General features: G+C 48.4%; 1 protein-coding gene across 4 annotated transcripts in view; it reads right to left on the bottom strand.

The window, feature by feature from the left end:
- Nucleotides 1-7,540: 7,540 nt before the first annotated feature.
- Nucleotides 7,541-17,586, bottom strand: part of LOC120308795 (zinc finger protein 2-like) — a 29,209-nt gene continuing 19,163 nt past the window's right edge. For 3 of the 4 annotated variants that reach the window (XM_039345287.1, XM_039345289.1, XM_039345288.1), the window contains 3 exons: nt 15,120-15,284; nt 12,875-12,991; nt 7,541-8,995 (listed from right to left, as the gene is read on the bottom strand). In XM_039345287.1, the coding sequence (XP_039201221.1) occupies nt 7,839-8,995; nt 12,875-12,991; nt 15,120-15,284 (1,439 nt within the window). In that variant the 3' untranslated portion in view covers nt 7,541-7,838. The remainder of the gene's footprint in view (nt 8,996-12,874; nt 12,992-15,119; nt 15,285-17,586) is intronic. The other variant, XM_039345290.1, reaches the window with a different exon arrangement.

Genomic DNA, 17,586 nt, shown 5'->3' with positions numbered 1-17,586 from the left:
CTCCAAGGTCCCTTCCAACTTTACTATGATGATAATGATGATGATGCAACCAGAACTCACATCAGAAGCATCCTTAACCTCAGAAAGCTGATTAGCAACACTTACTTAAATTTCCTCAACCTTCCGTCATTAAACGGAAGGTTTGGGTTCTTGCTTATTTATGCAAAGCGTTCCTTCAGTAATTGCAACGCCCTGCTTTTGCGTTCTTGCTGCGATATTTTCCCGCTCAGCAGTTTTGAAAAGCTGTCACGGCAATCTACCATTTTCTACCCCCCCCCCAAAAAAAGATTCAAGAATGACTTCTGTAGCTGTGAGCTATGTCCATCATTGGCTGCAGAAGGCTGAACCAGGGAGACTGCCTACCTTCACGCGATGTAATAATGTTGTGTTTGTTGTCATTGTGAGTTGGGGGGGGGGAATGCACGAAGGGAGGCTTAGCCAATCTCATTGTACACATGTTGTACTTTGACAATAAAAGTTATTATTATTATTATTATTTTTAAAATTTATAAGCCGCCCCACTCCCGAAGGACTCTGGGCGGCTAACAATAAAAAACACATAAAACATAACAAACAACAATACAAAAACAATCATCCAGGGGTAACGTTTTATAAACCCCAGGCCTGCTGGAAAAGCCAGGTCTTAAGTAGCTTACGGAAGACCAACAGGGTGGGAGCGGTCCTAATCTCCGGGGGGAGCTGATTCCAAAGCGTGGGTGCCATCACAGAGAAGGCCCTCCTGCGCGGCCCCGCCAAATGGCACTGCTTGGCCGACGGGGCCCGAAGGAGGCCCAGCCTGTGGGATCTAACCGGACGTAGGGAACTATGAGGTAGTAGGCGGTCTCGCAAATAGCCTGGCCATGGGCCATATAGGGCTTTAAAGGTAATGACCAACACCTTGAATTGGACCCGGAGACCAATAGGCAACCAGTGCAGCTCACGGAGGATAGGTGTAATGTGGGTGTATTGAGGAGCACCCACTATCACTCGCGCGGCTGCATTCTGGACCAACTGTAGTCTCCGAATACTTTTCAAGGGTAGCCCCATGTAGAGCGCATTGCAGTAGTCCAAAGTTGATTTGATTTGCACCATATCCCTACTGCACTATATCGCTACCTATGGCATGGGTGCCGGACGCGGCACTCGGAGCCCTCTCTGTGGGCACATGTGCCGTTGCCCCAGCCTTACCTCCCTCTGTGACCCCCTCCTCTCCAGCAGCCCCCCTGAAGGAGAGTCACCCCTGAGCATGGCCACATGGAGCAGCACAGCCAAGGACATGGCAAGCAGGCAGAGTAGATAAGACTCTGCCCTCACACCCCATCATGCAGTTGATGCTGCAGGGTGCGGGCAGAGGGTGTGGCCGCCATAGCGCTGCTGGGCTGCCTGGGCGATCTGCGGAGGGCCCTGCAGGTGGTGAGTGGTCCTGTGGGCAGGCAGGGCAGGGGATGTGGGGGGCAGAGCAGGCGGGTGGAGCAGGGGCGGGGCCAGTTTTTGGGCACTCAGTCTCTTAAAGGTTTGCCATCACTGCCGTAGTGCATGCAATGTAGTTCAGAAGGGAGGGAAGGAGAAAGGAAGGGAAAGGAAGAGGAGAGGAGAGCAGGAGGGAGGGAAGAGAAGAAAGGAAAAGAGAAGATAGGGAAGAAGAGAAGAAAAAGGGAAGAGAAGGGTGGAAGAGAAAGGGAGAAAAAGGAAAGAGAAGGAAGGAAAAGAGGAAGAGAAGAGGAAAAGGGGTGGGAAGGAAGAGAAGGGAGAGAGAAAGGGAAGGAGGAAAAGAGATAAGGAAAGAAGGGAGGGAGAATGAGGGAAGAAGGTGAGAGGAGGAAGAGAAGGAAAAAAGGGAAGAGGGGAGGAAGGGAGGAGAGGATGAACATGAGGGAGGCAGGAACGAAGAGGAGGAAGAGAGGGAGGGAGGAAGGATTTTTGATGACCTTGGCCTGATTCCACAAGGAATGGGGAAGCTGGCAGGAAGTTAGAAGTTGCTCCGGCTCCCATTGCTTGTTGGCTGGCTCATGCTCATTCTGTTCTCTGTTTAGAAATGAAATCACAGCTCCCCCAAACAGGGGCCGAATTGTCGAGTTAGTACAGAGGTGTCAAACTCAATTTCATTGAGGGCCCCATCAGCATTGCGGTTGTCCTGGGGGAGGCGGGTAGGTGTGGCCAGGGTGGGCACGGCCTACTGGGTGGGCATGGCTGGAGTGGGTGTGGCCTACTGGGTGGGCACGGCCAGCTCTACATCGTTCGCATCAAGGGTGCCTGTGGGGGCCTGGGCAGGAGTGGGACAGATCTGAGGGTCTCTGGCAGAAGGGGGTGAGACCAGGGCAAGCGCCAAGGCATGGTCCACTGGAAGAGCCTGCCGAAACCCGTCCCCCGGTCCATCAAGCCGGATATGTGAAGTAGGCGAGGGCCATTTGCTGGCCACTTCCAGGCGATGGTGCATTTCTTCATTCCTCACAAAGGGTGACATCTCCCCAGCATGCACCCAGGGGACGGGGCCAATGCAGGAGGGGCTGGTTCCTCGCTGTTTCCAGACAGCCTTGTGGAGCTAAGACTGAATGCATTTCAGCATAGATGGTCACCACAAAATTGTACATTGGCTCCTGGCCGGCCTGGGCCGGGGCCAAGGCAGCGGGGGTCGTTCCCTCACTGTTTCCAGGATGACTTCACGGGCCACATGAAACCACATCGCGGGCCGCATCTGCCCCCCCCCCCCGGCCTTGTGTTTGACATGTCTGAGTTAGTAGAACATACAAATGTTAAAACTGTGGACAGAAATGACCATTTCATTACTCTTTTATTTGCAAAGCATCTTCCCTTTACACTGAAAGATGATTACCATACAATCCTTTTAAAGCTGCCCATGCATATGAAAGGCAATCAGCTACAAGAACCAGCTACTTTCGAAAAAGCACAGATTTGACACAATTCCTACAAAAGAGCAAAATCAAGGGACAAGTTTAAGAGGAGGGGGATCTCTTTACGTTTGGGAAACTGAGCAGACTTGTTGCTCAGAAGCAATTCTCTTTGCATTCTCACATTACGCCACGTCACTTGTTTTAAAAGATCCTTCCATTTGCAAGTCCCTTTAAAAAAAAAAAATCTGGTAGTCCTTGACTTATAACCCAAAATTTCTGTGGCTAAATGCGAGAGTTGTTAAAATGAGTTTTGCCCCATTTTATGAGATTTCCTGCCGCTCTTGTTAAGTAAATCGTTGCTGTTGTTAAGTTAGTAACACGGTTGTTACGTGAATCTGGCTTCCTCATTGACTTTGCTCGCCCTGGGACACGGCAACCGTCATAAGTATAAATCAGTTGCCAAGCAGCTGAATTTTGATCATGTGACTGTGAGGATGCTCCAACAGTCGTAAGTGTGAATGGCCATAAGTCGCTTTCTTTTCCAGTGCCGTTGTAATTTTGAACCGTCACTAAACGAACGGTTGTAAGTTGAGGACTATCTGCATTGCAACATTTTCAGAATAGACTCTCTCCATCCAAGATCTTTCCCCTTCCACTGCGAGTTTTTCAGAAGGGTTACAGTGATTAGTTTTCAGTTGCCTTTTTTTCAAAATCCAAAATTAACTTGCACATTCAAGGTAATCAAAGTGCTGGATTTTACACTGTAACTAAGGAGCTTATCATGCTGGAAAGACCTCAGGGTTACAATAAAAGAGAGAGAGAGACTAACGTAATATAAATAGCAAAAACCTAAAACTAAATATGGATAACAAACGCAATCTAAAATTAAAATATACATAACGTACAATAGAATCAGAAACTCAATGTCAGGGTTTAAAACTCAGAAGAGGTTGGATGAACATGACAGCGATTTGAGAAAAATTCTGTTCATAGATTTAAAATTTCAAGTACCTTTGGTAAATGACCCAAATCCACCCTTCTGTCAAAATCCAATTATATTTCATCTCTAGCTCTTTAGAAGGCCAGATCCTGAAGTTGAAATTCCAGTACTTTGGCCACCTAATGAGAAGCAAGGACTCACTGGAGAAGGGCCTAATGCTGGGAAAGATCGAGGGCAATAGAAGAAGGGGACGACAGAGAATGAGGTGGCTGGAGGAGTCCCTGAAGCAGTAGGCGTGGGCTTAAACGGACTCCAGAAGATGGTAGAGGACAGGAAGGCCTGGAGGAACGTTTTCCATGGGGTCGTGATGGGTCGGACAGGACTTCGCAACTAACAACAGGTTTGGGTAATGAAACGCCTGCAAGAAAACAACCAAGCTCCGAGAGCGCCGAGGACTCCTCTCGTGTTCAAATCTGGTCCCACCTTAGATCTCTACACCAGATTCCAACATTCTAGTCTGAGCGTTCCAGAGGCGACTGTCAAATTTGGCAACTGCGTGTGACAGGCATCGTTTGGCAGTTTATTCCCGTTAAAGCAACTGCATTCGAGTCGTTAAGCCACCGACCGGCCAGATCTAGTTTGCAAAACTGGGGCATTTTCGTAATTGTTTGAAATGGACTCCTGGTGCCGTCTCGACTCAAAAGATGGCGACTCTATTGTCTACATGCACAACAATAGCTAGTTTGGTGTAGTGGTGAAGGCACCAGGCTAGAAACTTTTTCCCTGAAATTAACTTGCAATATTCAAGGGAATCAAAGTATCAATCAGAATAGAGCTGGAAGGGACCTTGGAGGTCTTCTAGTCCAACCCTCTGCTCAAGCAGGAGACCCTATACCATTTCAGACAATGGGCTGGCCAGCCTTTTCTTAAAAACCTCCAGTGAAGGCAAAGCTGTTCCCCTGGTTAATCGTTCTGTCAGGAAATTTCTCCTTAGTTCTAGCTTGTTTGTCTCCTTGGTTAGTTTCCATCCGTTGTTTCTTGTCCTGTCTTCTGGTGCTTTGGAAAATATGTTGAGCCCCTCCTCTTTGGGTCAGCTCCTCAAATATTGGAATACTGCTATCCTGTCCCCCCCAGTCCTTCTTTTCTCTAGATTAGCCATATCCAATTCCTGCAACCGTTCTTCATATATTTTAATCTCCAGCCCCTTAATGGTCTTAGTCAGGGGTAGGCAACCTTGGCTCTTTTATGACTCGTGAATTTCAACTCCCAGAATTTCTGAGCCAGCCATGCTGAGGCAAAAAGGAGAGTTTCCAAGCTGAACCAGGCTGGCTCAGGAATTCTGGGAGTTGAAGTCCACGAGTCATGAGGGGGCCATAGTTCCCTCATGCTGGCTCAGGAATTCTGGGAGTTGAAGTCCACAAGTCATAAAAGAGCCAAGGTTGCCTGCCCCTGGTCTTAGTTGATCTTCTCTGCACTTTTCCCAGAATCTCAACATCTCTTTTTTTTGTAATGTGGTGACCAAAACTGGATGCAGTATTCCAGGTGTGGCCTTACTAAGGACTTATAAAGCGGTACTAATACTTCACGTGATTTTGATTCTAGGCCTCTGTTTATACAAAGTGCTGGGCTGTGGTTCCACCTTAGCCACAATCAAAATCTGTCGGCGTGACCGTGGGCCAGTCCCTCTCTTTCAGCCCAACCCACCTCACAAAGCTGTTGTTGTTGTTGTACAGAAAACAGGAGGAGGAAGGAGTATGTATGCATTTGTAAAAAAAATAATAATAGGGGCGGGATTTTAAAAATCATAAATAAATAAAGCCAGCCTTCCCTGGGATTTTTTTCCTCAAGACAAGCAACTCCTCAGATAAGCGACGCCTCAGACAAGCAAACAGAGGAGATTCTGTTTCCATTGCAGAGGTTTTCCTGCGCCAGAATTGTGCCCGGGTCACGTTGGAAATCTCACTCACGGGCATTTGAGGGGTTTAATGTCTGGCTAGAAAACATAACACAGCATTTATCCCTCTTTTTCTCAGGTTCCTGCAAGGGTCGGTCTGTCTTTCGTTAAACCTGTATAAGACGGCAATCTTAAATCGGGTTTGATCATTACGACTTTCTGCAGCTGTAGACAAGCACATCAATTCCCACTAAAAATAAAACTGGCCATAACATGCTTAATTCCTGTGCTGCTTTAGAGATGACAGCTTTGTTTTTTAAAAAAAGCATGCTGAAAATCTAACGCGGTCCTGGCTATTCATGCATCCACACTTATCCATTACGGGGTTCATGATTTTGGCAGCATCGCTTCAGGGCTTTTCAAACTTGGCAGCTTTCAAAGGGGTGGACTTCAACTCCCAGAATGGCTGGGGAATCCTGAGTTGTAATAATAATAGTAGTAGTAAAGTTGGAAGGGACCTTGGAGGTCATCTAGTCCAATCCCCTGCTCAGGCAGGAAACCCTACAGCATTTCGGACAAATGGCTGTCCAGTTTCTTCTTAAACACTTCCAGTGTTGGAGCATTCACCGCTTCTGGAGGCAGGTGGTTCCACTGGTTAATTGTTCTAACTGTCAGGAAGTTTCTCCTTAGTTCCAGGTTGCCGGGGAACTCTGGGAGTCGAAGTCCAGTCGTCTTAAAGCTGACAAGATTGAGAAACTCCCTCCTTTAAAAGACCTCTTCTTTGAAAACCAAACAATACAAATGTGTCTTTGCGGAACAGCGGCCTTGCGTCACGTCCACCTTGCTTTTTTTTTTTTTTTTTTAGATTTCTTTGGACCGCCTGTTCCTCACCCGCCATCTTGTTTGCATATTTAACTTTCTCCTCAGCTGACAAAAAAGGCTATCCCTTTTTGAATAGACCTTCTGCCATGTCCCTCTCAAACCTGGGTTTGTTAGAGGGAGTCAGAGCGAGCGGAAGAGGTTCAACATCTCTCTCCTGATTCAGCTAAAAAGGATCCCGTTTAAAAAAAACCACCCGTCTTTCAAGGCAGGACTTGGACCGCCTTTCAACGGCTTCGGTTCAATTATTCTCTTTGCTTCCATGTGGACTGAGAAGGGAGCCTGGGGGGGGACCAAACCCTGCAAGCTGAACTTGCTACCTCAGGAGCAAAATTTTTAAACCCTCAAGCTCTTCGTATTTTCCTCTCCTCCTGGAGCTTACTCTCTAAATCAGGGGTGTCAAACTCAATTTCACTGAGGGCCGCATCAGCATTGCGGTTGTCCTCGGGGGGGGGGCGGTGGCCAGGGTGGGTGAGGCCTACTGGGTGGGCGTGGATGGAGTGGGTGTGGCCTACTGGGTGGGCATGGCCAGCTCTACATTGTTCGCGTCAAGGGTGCCTGTGGGGGCCTGGGCAGGAGTGGGACAGATCTGAGGGTCTCTGGCAGAAAGGGGGGGGGGGACCAGGGCAGAGCCCATCAAGCCGGATCTGTGAAGTACGTGAGGGCCATTTTCTGGCCACTTCCAGGCGATGGTGCATTTCTTCATTCCTCACAAAGGGTGACACCTCCCCAGCATGCACCCAGGGGATGGGGCCGATGCGGCAGGGGCTGGTTCCTCGCTGTTTCCAGATGGCCTTGTGGAGCTAAGACTGAATGCGTTTCAACCTAGATGGCCAGCACAAAATTGTACATTGGCTCCCGGCCGTCCTGGGCCAGGGCCAAGGCAGCGGGGGCCGTTCCCTCACTGTTTCCAGGACGGCTTCGCAGGCCACATGAAACCACTTCGCGGGCCGCATCCGGCCCCCGGGCCTTGTGTTTGACATGTCTGCCCTAAATTGAGTCTTTGTAGAAAGAAAGAAAGATATATATATATATATATATATATATATATATATATATATATATGTATCTCCAATCACTGCCTCAAGCCGAAGGATGAAGACGTCCAGGGATGTCATGCTTCTTTGTGGAACTGAAAGACACTGGTCTCTTTCCCCCCCAAAAATAAGAAACAAAAATCCCTGCTTTGCGATTTCGGATCAATAAACCCGTCCTTGGAAATAAAAAAAAAAATACGTGTTTCGTTTTTCTCTTTCCTGTCCGTTCGAAACCCTCACAGGGCTAAAGTCCTGTCCTCTGTGAATTCCTTCATCACCAGGATGGCCTGCTCGCCCACCGAGGTCTCCTGAATTGTCCACAGGTTCGGCATGCCTGCCTCTCCGGCCTCAGCGGGAGACGTGTATGTCGAAAGGGGCCAGGGAAACGGCTCGGCGGGGTGAGCGTACTGGTAATAGCTCCCCTGGGCAAAGCTCCCGATATCCAAGAAGATATTGGTCCCGACGGAGGCCTTCGCCCCGCCCTTGGCTTCCAAGGTCTTGTGGCGCTTGGCGTCGTGCGTGTTCTGGTGCCGGATGAGGTGGGAGCTCTGGTTGAAGCTCTTCCCGCACTCGGTGCACCGGTAGGGCTTCTCTCCCGTGTGGATTTTCTGGTGCCGGAGGAGCGTGGCCAGGTCGTTGAAGCTCTTCCCGCACTCGGTGCATTTGTAGGGCTTTTCCCCCGTGTGGATCCTCTGGTGGCGGAGGAGGGTCCGACGGTCGCTGAAGCTCTTCCCGCACTCCGAGCACTCGAAGGGCCGCTCCCCGGTGTGCACGCGCCAGTGGGCCTCCAGGTTGGACTTGTCGCAGAAGCTCTTGCTGCAGCTGGAGCACTGGTAGGGCTTCTCCCCGGTGTGGCTCCGCCAGTGGGTCTTCAGGCTGTACTTGTTGTAGAAGCTCTTGCTGCAGCTGGAGCAGTGGAAGGTCTTCTCCCGGCTCTCCACGTGGGTCTTCTGATGGGTGATCAGGTTGGTGGTCCGATTGAAACTCTTCCCGCACTCGGGGCACTTGTAGGGCTTCTCCCCGGTGTGGATCCTCTGATGGCGGAGGAAGCTGGTCTTGTCGCAAAAGCCCTTGGTGCAGACGGTGCATTTGTAGGGCTTCTCGCCCGTGTGGATCCGCTGGTGGACTTTCAGGCTGGCCTTCCGGGTGAAGCTTTTCCCGCACACTTTGCACTGATTCTTCCTCTTGCCCTTGTAGGTCTTCGGCTGGGCCAGCACGGCACTGTGGTCGCTTCCCTGGGAACTGTCTTTATTCAGCCGCTCTTTGGGCTGGCTTTCTTTCTTCTTTCCCGGCTCTTTGAGGTTCCCAAAGTGGCTGACTGCGTCTTCGTCCTCCGTGTCTTCTGACAGCACCCCGTAGGGCTCCCATTCACTTCCGCTTTCACCGAGGTCACCTAGTTGGAGAGAGAAAAAGAGAGAGGGGGGGGGGAAGAGGAAGAAAGAGAAAAAATGGAGAAAGAAAGAAAGAGAAAAAGAAACAAAAAGAAACAGAAAGAAAGAAAAAAGAAAGGAAAAAGAGAAAGAGAGAAGCAGACAGACAGAAAGAAAGAAACAGAAAGAGACAGAGAAAAAGAAAAAGAAAGAAAGAAAGAGAGAAAGGGAGAAAAAGAGAAACAAGAAAGAAGCAGAAAGACAGAAAAAAGACAGAAAGAAAGAGACAGAGAAAGAAAGAAAGAGAAAAAGAGAGACAGAAAGAAAAAGAGAAAGGGAAAAAGAAATGGAGAAAGAGACAAGCAGACAGACAGAAAGAGAAAGAGACAGCAGGAAAGAGAGAGAGAAAAGAAAAAAGAAGCAGAGAGACAAAAAAGACAGAAAAAGAGAAAAAGGGAGAAAAAGAGAGAAAGAAAGAAAGAAAGAAAGAAAGAAAGAAAGAAAGAAAGAAAGAAAGAGAGAGACAGAAAAAAAAAGAGAAAGGGAAAAGAGAAAGAGAAATGGAGAAAGAGACAAGCAGACAGACAGAGAAAGAGACAGAGAGAAGGAAAAAGAGAAAGAAAAAGAGAAAGGGAGAAAAGAAAAAAGAGAAGCAGAGAGACAAAGAAAAAAGACAGAAAGAAAAAGAGACAGAGAAAGAGGGAGAGAAAGAAAGAAAGAAAGAAAAAGAAAGAAAGAAAGAAAGAAAGAAAGAAAGAAAGAAAGAAAGAAAGAAAGAAAGAAAGAAAAGACAAATTCTGTATTACAAAGGGGCAAAATCAAACAGGTTTGCCAGATGTATCAATGTGGCCACTGAGGAGCTGAAAATGGATTTTTTTTTTTTGAAATATTAAAGCAAAACAAGGGATAAGGAGGGTGAATTATATTTCAACTTACTGAGAATGTTATCTAGTTAAGGGATGCTATTTGAGAAAAATATTGTCCCTGTTCAGGTAAAACATGAAAGAGTGCCCAACCACAGAATAAGGCAACTCAGAAATAAATAAAAGGGCAATCCGTAAATGTACAAAACATTTTTTTAAAAAAAAAAATAGAGATAGTCCGTGATTTACAACATCAATAATTCATTAAGTGGTGCGGTGCTTAAGTGAGATATCATGTCACCCCGCTCCATTTCATGACCTTTTCTGCCACAGTTAGAGCAAATCACTACGGTTATTAAACAAGATGCCCCCCCCCCCGACTATGACTCGCGACCTTCTCTGCTGGCTTCTCCATTGACTTTGCTTGTCAGAAATGGTCTGGAAAGGTTGCAAATGGCAATCACGTGACTGTGTGTGTGAGAGGGTGCTGTTAAGGGTCATAGATCTGAGGACTGGTTCTAGGTCGCTTATTTCAACGCTGACATCATTTCAAAATTCACAAAACGAACAGTCATACTTAAAGCCTTAAAAGGAAGCCTTATGAAATTTTGCAGAACTTTAACAGAATACCCAAGTTGGATGGGACCTTGGTCCTACATTTAGGCAAGAAAAACCAAATGCACAAGTACAGCATAGGTGGCACCATGCTCAATATTAGTAACTGTGAGAGGGACCTCGGAGTCCTAGTAGACAATCACCTAAATATGAGCCAGCCGTGTGCTACAGCTGCCAAAAAGGCCAACACAATGTTAGGCTGCATTAACAGAGGGATAGAATCAAGATCACGTGAAGTATTAATGCCACTTTACAAGGCCTTGGTAAAGCCACACTTGGAATACTGCATCCAGTTTTGGTCATCACGATGTAAAAAAGATGTTGAGACTCTAGAAAGAGTACAGAGAAGAGCAACAAAGATGATTAGGGGACTGGAGGCTAAAACATATAAGGAACGGTTGCTAGAATTGGGTATGTCTAGCTTAACGAAGAGAAGGACGAGGGGGGACATGATAGCCGTGTTCCAATATCTCAGGGGCTACCCCAAAGAAGAGGGAGTCAAGCTATTCTCCAAAGCCCCTGAAGGCAGGACAAGAAGTAATGGGTGGAAACTAACCAAGGAGAGAAGCAACCTAGAACTAAGGAGAAACTTCCTGACAGTGAGAACAATTAATCAGTGGAACAGCCTGCCTCCAGAAGCGGTGAATGCTCCAACACTGGAAGTTTTTAAGAAGAGACTGGACAGCCATTTGTCCAAAATGGTGTAGGGTTTCCTGCCTGAGCAGGGGGTTGGACTAGATGACCTCCAAGGTCCCTTCCAACTTTACTACTATTACTATTACTAATATAGTTCATCATCAACCCCCTGCTCAAGCAGGAGACCCTATGCCAGTGGTGGCGAACCTATGGCATGCGTGCCAGAGGCGGCACTCAGAGCCCTCTCTGTGGGCACACGCGCCATGCCTTGGAGATGGCAACCGTCCGTCTTCAAACCAGCCGCCCGCTAACTCGCTGAGGTCCCACGTGGGCGGATGCATCCTGACACGGCTGGTTTCCCTCCCCCTGTCCTGTCCCTCCTGGCCTCGCACGCTCTCCTTTCTCCGGGCATGACCCACTGTATCGCCTCAGCTGTTGGCCAGCCATCCAGCTCAGAGACGGCTTCTTTGAACTGCTGGTGCCGGGCTGCGGAGCCCCAGAGTGTGTGGGTCGAGGGGCATGCACTCGCTGGCCTCTGTCTGCAGGGGCTGATAGTGTCAGGCAGCAGTCGCCCCGGTCCTTGCCTTGCCCCATGGCAATGGCACCCCCGCCCTGCCTCACGTCAACTCACAGGATGAGCCTCCTGCCTACCGCCCCATCTGCCAGAGACCCCCCTGGATCTCCCCCAACCCTGCCCACTCCCCCCACAGGTGTACCTCCCCATGAGAAACACGCACACCTTGGCCACACCCACCCAGTCTGCCATGACCACTACAGCCACGCCCACTCAGTGGGCCACGCCCACCTGGCACCCGGTGATAAATAAGTGGGTTTTGGGTTGCAGTTTGGGCACTCGGTCTCGAAAAGGTTCGCCATCACTGCCCTATGCCATTTCAGACAAATGGCTGTCCAGTCTCTTCTTAAAAACTTCCAGTGTTGGAGCATTCACCGCTTCTGGAGGCAGGTTGTTCCACTGGTTAATTGTTCTCACTGTCAGGAAATTTCTCCTTAGTTCTAGGTTGCTTCTCTCCTTGATTAGTTTCCATCCGTTGCTTCTTATATTTCCTTCTGTTGCTTTGGAAAATAAGATTGGCCCCCTCCCCTTTATGGCAGCCCCTCAAATATTGGAACACTGCTATCCTGTCCCCCCTCATCCTTCTCTTCATTAAACTAGACCAGTGGTTCTCAACCTTTTTAATGCCGTGACCCCCAACCGGTCGTAAGTCGAGGACTACTCAACTGGTGCAGCACCGTTTGCAGAATGGGACTTTTGGCGGGCTCAGCAGGGCAGAGACAGCCCGGACAATTCCTATTGGCTTTTGGAAAGCCAATAGAATTAGACTCTATTCAAGAGAGTCTATTCTATTGGCTTTCAAAAGCCGATAGAATAAAAGGGAGTAGCACAGCTAAGGAAAAGGGGGAAAAAATGGCGGACTGCGTTGTTTGGCGACCCCCGTGAAATGGTCATTCGACCCCAAATGGGGTCCCGACCCACAGGTTGAGAACCACTGAACTAGACATACCCAATTTCAGAAACCGTTCTTCATATATTTTAACCTCCAAGTCCCTAATCATCTTAATTGCTCTTCTCTGTACTCTTTCTAAAATCTCAACATTTTTTTTTTATAATTTCAAGAAAGACATCAATTAACCTATGATCTTTGGGGAACTCTGCTTTGGGTATGTAAAAATAGCTTTTTCTGGTGCCAAAATGACCTCTCTGGAGCAGGCATTCTTGTTGACGGGGCCAGGGTGGGGAGCAGTCTCCCCATTTTTGTGGATACTCACTTTCAGCCGTCCCCATCACAAAAGACAGCTTTCCTTGTGATCTTCCTGGCAATGCCTGCAGGGGCTCCTTGAGGTCTCCAGTACTCTCAGAGTCGGCTCCAGCAACTGTCTCGTCCTCTTTCAGCCACCGAGAAAAGCAAGAGAGAGGGAATGTTGGAAAAAAAAAAAACCTTACTGCTTTAGCTCAGGGGTGCCCAACCCCTGATCCGTGGACCGGTACTGGGCCGTGGCATACCAACAACTGGTCTGCACAAACAAGCAAGGCCCCCTCCGTGGGATGCAGGCAGCACACAAAACCACACACACTCTCTGGTCCGTGGAAAAATCTTTCTCCACAGAAACGGTCCCTGGTGCCCAAAGGGTTGGGAGTCTCTGCTTTAGCTCTTTCCAGGATGTAAACTAGCGGTTCTCATTTCCCGAAACAATTTTTCAAACTTGCTTATTTTAACAAGTTTCTTTGGTTTAAAAGGAGGGGGGGAAAGCCCATTCGTCCAGGATTAAAACAAACAAACAAAACAACAGCTGAAGTGCAAGCAAAGCACCACAAAAGAATGTGCATTTTATGTTATGTTATCTTATCTTATCTTATCTTATCTTATCTTATCTCATGTTATCTGGTGGTGCAATGGTTAGAATCAGTACTGCAAATTAACTCTGCCCACAGCTAGGAGTTCGATCCTAACCGGCTCAATGTTGACTGAGCCTTCATCCTTCCGAGGTCGGTAAAACGAGGACCCAGATTGTTGGGGGCAAATATGCTCACTCTATAAACTGCTTAGAGAGGGCTGTAAAGCACTGTGAAGCAGTCTATAAGTCTAAGGCAGTGATGGCGAACCTTTTAGAGACCGAGTGCCCAAACTGCAACCCCAAACCCACTTATTTATCACTGGGTGCCAGGTGGGTGTGGCCCACTGGGTGGGCGTGGGCTGTGGTGGTCAGGGCAGACTGGGTGGGTGTGGCCAAGGTGGGCGTGGTCACCTTGATATTGCTCATGGGGAAGGATGCCTGTGGGGGGCAGGCAGTGTTCGGGGAGATCCAGGGGGTCTCTGGCAGGTGGGGCAGTGGGCAGGAGTCTCGTCCTGTGGGGTGAGGCGAGGCAAGGTGAGACAGGGCTGGGGTGCCATTGTCGCAGAGCAAGATGAGGCATGGGCCGGGGCGGCTGCTGCCTGACACCATCAGCCCCCGCACACAGAGGCCAGCGAGCATATGGGGGCCGATGGCATCCATCAGCATCCACAGTCTGCCAGCCCCTCAACCGGCGCATTCTGGGGCTCCACAGTCCGCCACCAGACGTTCAGAGAAGCCGCCTATGAGCTGGACAGATGGCTGACAGCTGAGGAGGCGATGCAGTGGGTTGTGCCTGGGAAAAGGAGAGCATGCAAGGCCAGGAGGGATGGGACGGGGGGGGGAGGGAAACCAGCCGTGCTGGGATGCATCCTGCTACGTGGGATCTCGGCGAGTTAGCGGGCGGCTGGTTGAAGAGAGACAGTTGCCATCTCCGGAGCATAGTACATGTGCCCACAGAGAGGGCTCTGAGTGCCGCCTCTGGCACGCATGCCATAGGTTCACCACCATTGGTCTAAGGCAGTGGTTCTCAACCTTTTTAATGCCGCGACACCCAACCGGTCGTAAATCGAGGACTACTCAACCGGTTGTAAGTCGAGGACTACTCAACTGGTGCAGCACCGTTTGCAGAATGGGACTTTTGGCGGGCTCAGCAGGGCAGAGACAGCCTGGACAATTCCTATTGGCTTTTGAAAGCCAATAGAATTAGACTCTATTCAAGAGAGTCTATTCTATTGGCTTTCAAAAGCCAATAGAATAAAAGGGAGTAGCACAGCTAAGGAAAAGGGGGGAAAAAATGGCGGACTGCGTTGTTTGGCGACCCCCGTGAAATGGTCGTTCGACCCCAAATGGGGTCCCGACCCACAGGTTGAGAACCACTGGTCTAAGGGCTACTGCTATTGCTGCGTTCCTCAAAATTCTCCATTGTGCACAGGATAGCACAAAAAAAGATAGGAATTGAGGAGAAATCTCTTGGCTGTAACAGACAGCCTCACATTTTGATTTTTCTGCTTTTTTCCCCCCTCTCTCCCAAAACTCCATTTGTTTCATTTCAAGACAGGGCCTCAAGCACTAGCGCACTAGCCAGGAGAGCAGGATCTGATGCTACTGCGGGCCCGAAATCCCACATCCACGAAAGGCACAATATAAATCCTAAACAAAATCTTTCTTCGTTCAATACCTGTTGGTTTTTTTGGGCCAGTCTCGGTCGTTTGATTCTCTTCTTCTTCTTCCTTCTCCCCCCTCTGATTCCACAGATCGTCTTCCGCTTCTTTGCCCGGATCTTCCTCACTGGAGATTACCCTAACCGGGCACTTCTTGCTCTCACTCCCCCAGGTGTCACCTGCTGGAATCAAGCCCAAGGGAAAAAATTAAGGAGAAGCAGGATTTCCAGCCAGATCCTTTCCCCAATAAAGGTAGTCCTCGACTTACGACAGTTCATTTTGTGAAGTTACGACGGCGCTAAAAAAAAAGCGGACTTAGGGCCATATTTCAGGCTTACGACCATTGCAGCGCCTCCGTGGCGATGTGGCCAAAATTAAAACCCTTGGCGACCGACCCACATTTCTGACGCCTGCAACCTCCCAGGTTCACCCAATTTCCTTTTGCGGCCTTCTGACAAGCAAAGTCAATGGGGGAGCCAGTTGCACTTAACAACCGTGGTTGCTAGCTTAACAACCGCAGGGGTTCGCTTAACCACGGAGGCAGGAAAGGTCGTAAAATGGGGTAAAACCCACTAAACAAATATCTCGCCCGCTTTCCTCCCTTAACGGTTTAGCCCAGGGGTAGGCCACCTTGGCTCTTTGATGACTGGTGGACTTCAACTCCCAGAATTCCTGAGCCAGCACGGCTCAGCTTGGAAACCTCTCCCTTTCCCCTCACCATAGCTGACTCTGGAATTCTGGGAGTTGGTCCACGAGCCATAAAAGGGTCAAGTTTGAGTGCCCCTGCACTAGATTAACAAATAATCCAGGGCAGAGCTAAAACAGTATTCAGAGACCAGGATAGATCTCTCTAAAGCAGGAATAGGCAACCTTGGCTCTTTTATGACTCGCATTCACCGCTTCTGGAGGCAGGTTGTTCCACTGGTTAATTGTTCTAACTGTGAGGAAGTTTCTCCTTAGTTCTAGGTTGCTTCTCTCCTTGATTAGCTTCCATCTGTTGCTTCTTGTCCTGCCGTCAGGCGCTTTGGAGAATATGTTTTGCTTCTCATCCAAGAAGCTTCTTCAGCTCTGACTGGATAGTGGGGCCAGTCAGAGCTGAAGAAGCTTCTTGGATGAGAAGCGAAACATCTTCAAAGAAAAATAAGAAAGTCCAGTTGCTTCCTGAAAAAGCATCTTTGGGATGAATCTTCATTTACATATTGCATTTCATTTTGGGGAGAAATCCATGCAGTTAGTACATTCCAAGGTCCCTCCCAGCTCTATTCTGATTGATTGATTGATTGACTCTCTGACTCTACGCCTAGTCCAGCGGTAGGCAACCTTGGCTCTTTTATGACTCGTGGACTTCAACTCCCAGAATTCCTGAGCCAGCATGGCTCAGCTTGGAAACCTCTCCCTTTCCCCTCAGCGTGGCTGGCTCAGGAATTCTGGGAGTTGAAGTCCACGAGTCATAAAAGAGCCAAGGTTGCTTACCTCTGGCCTAGGCCGCTTTATGACTCGTGGACTTCAACCCCCAGAATTCCTGAGCCAGCATGGCTAAGCTTGGAAACCTCTCCCTTTCCCCTCAGCATGGCTGGCTCAGGAATTCTGGGAGTTGGAGTCCACGAGTCATAAAAGAGCTAAAGTTGCCTACCCCTGGCCTAGCCCAAAAAAGATATTTTCATTTTGACTGAAGAAGTTACTTGTATGAAAACACCTCAGTTTAATAAACTTTGATCCAGTTGCCAATTTAACCCTTTTTAGAAAATGTTGAAAATATTTTTTTTATGATAAAAAATATTGCGGTGCTCTTAACTTGCATTTGTTAGAATTTTATTTCATTTCTCAGGCAGGGAGAATTTTGTCAAACTTTGCAGAGCTCAGGAAATAAGAATCACTTGGATTTGGTGATCCTGTCGGAGGACATCCGTGTTAGGTTTATGGTGGCAAAAATCAGGAGGAATCTAATTTTTCCCAACTAACTTATTTTATTAAAAAGCACCGAGCTTTCCTGAACTTCAAATACCTTCCGCCATTTCATGAATGTGCCTCTTTCCTTTTAAATATGGGCACGAGGTGGATGAAAAAAAATCTACTGTTCCAGAGACAGAGTGACTTTCAAAACAGAAAACGTTTTCTAGATCGTGTCAATCCAGCCATTATTCTCTGGGTGGCTTTTTCTAAAAGTCCAACTTTATTTCCGGAAAATTGCTAGGCCAGCCCTGGAATAATCTGGCTGACATAGTTTGGAAGAGAAAGAGAACATTCCCTGGCAATTCCAAGATTCCAATAAAGAGGAATATTTGAGGCTCAGGGCTGAAATTGGAGGACCTTGGTGCTCTCTTGGTCGCTTTCTTGCAGATGTTTTGCTAGCACTGACAATGTTACCTAGTTGGGTAATGAAACATCTAGTAATAGTAATAGTAGTAAAGTTGGAAGGGACCTTGGAGGTCATCTAGTCCAACCCCCTGCTCAGGCAGGAAAACCTACACCATTTTGGACAAA

Source organism: Crotalus tigris, unplaced genomic scaffold (assembly GCF_016545835.1).
Source record: "Crotalus tigris isolate CLP2741 ecotype Arizona unplaced genomic scaffold, ASM1654583v1 scf7180000017950.1190679, whole genome shotgun sequence".
Classification (NCBI taxonomy): domain Eukaryota; kingdom Metazoa; phylum Chordata; class Lepidosauria; order Squamata; family Viperidae; genus Crotalus; species Crotalus tigris.
The sequence above is the reverse complement of the archived record's forward strand: the minus strand, read 5'-3'. Positions and strand labels throughout refer to the sequence as shown.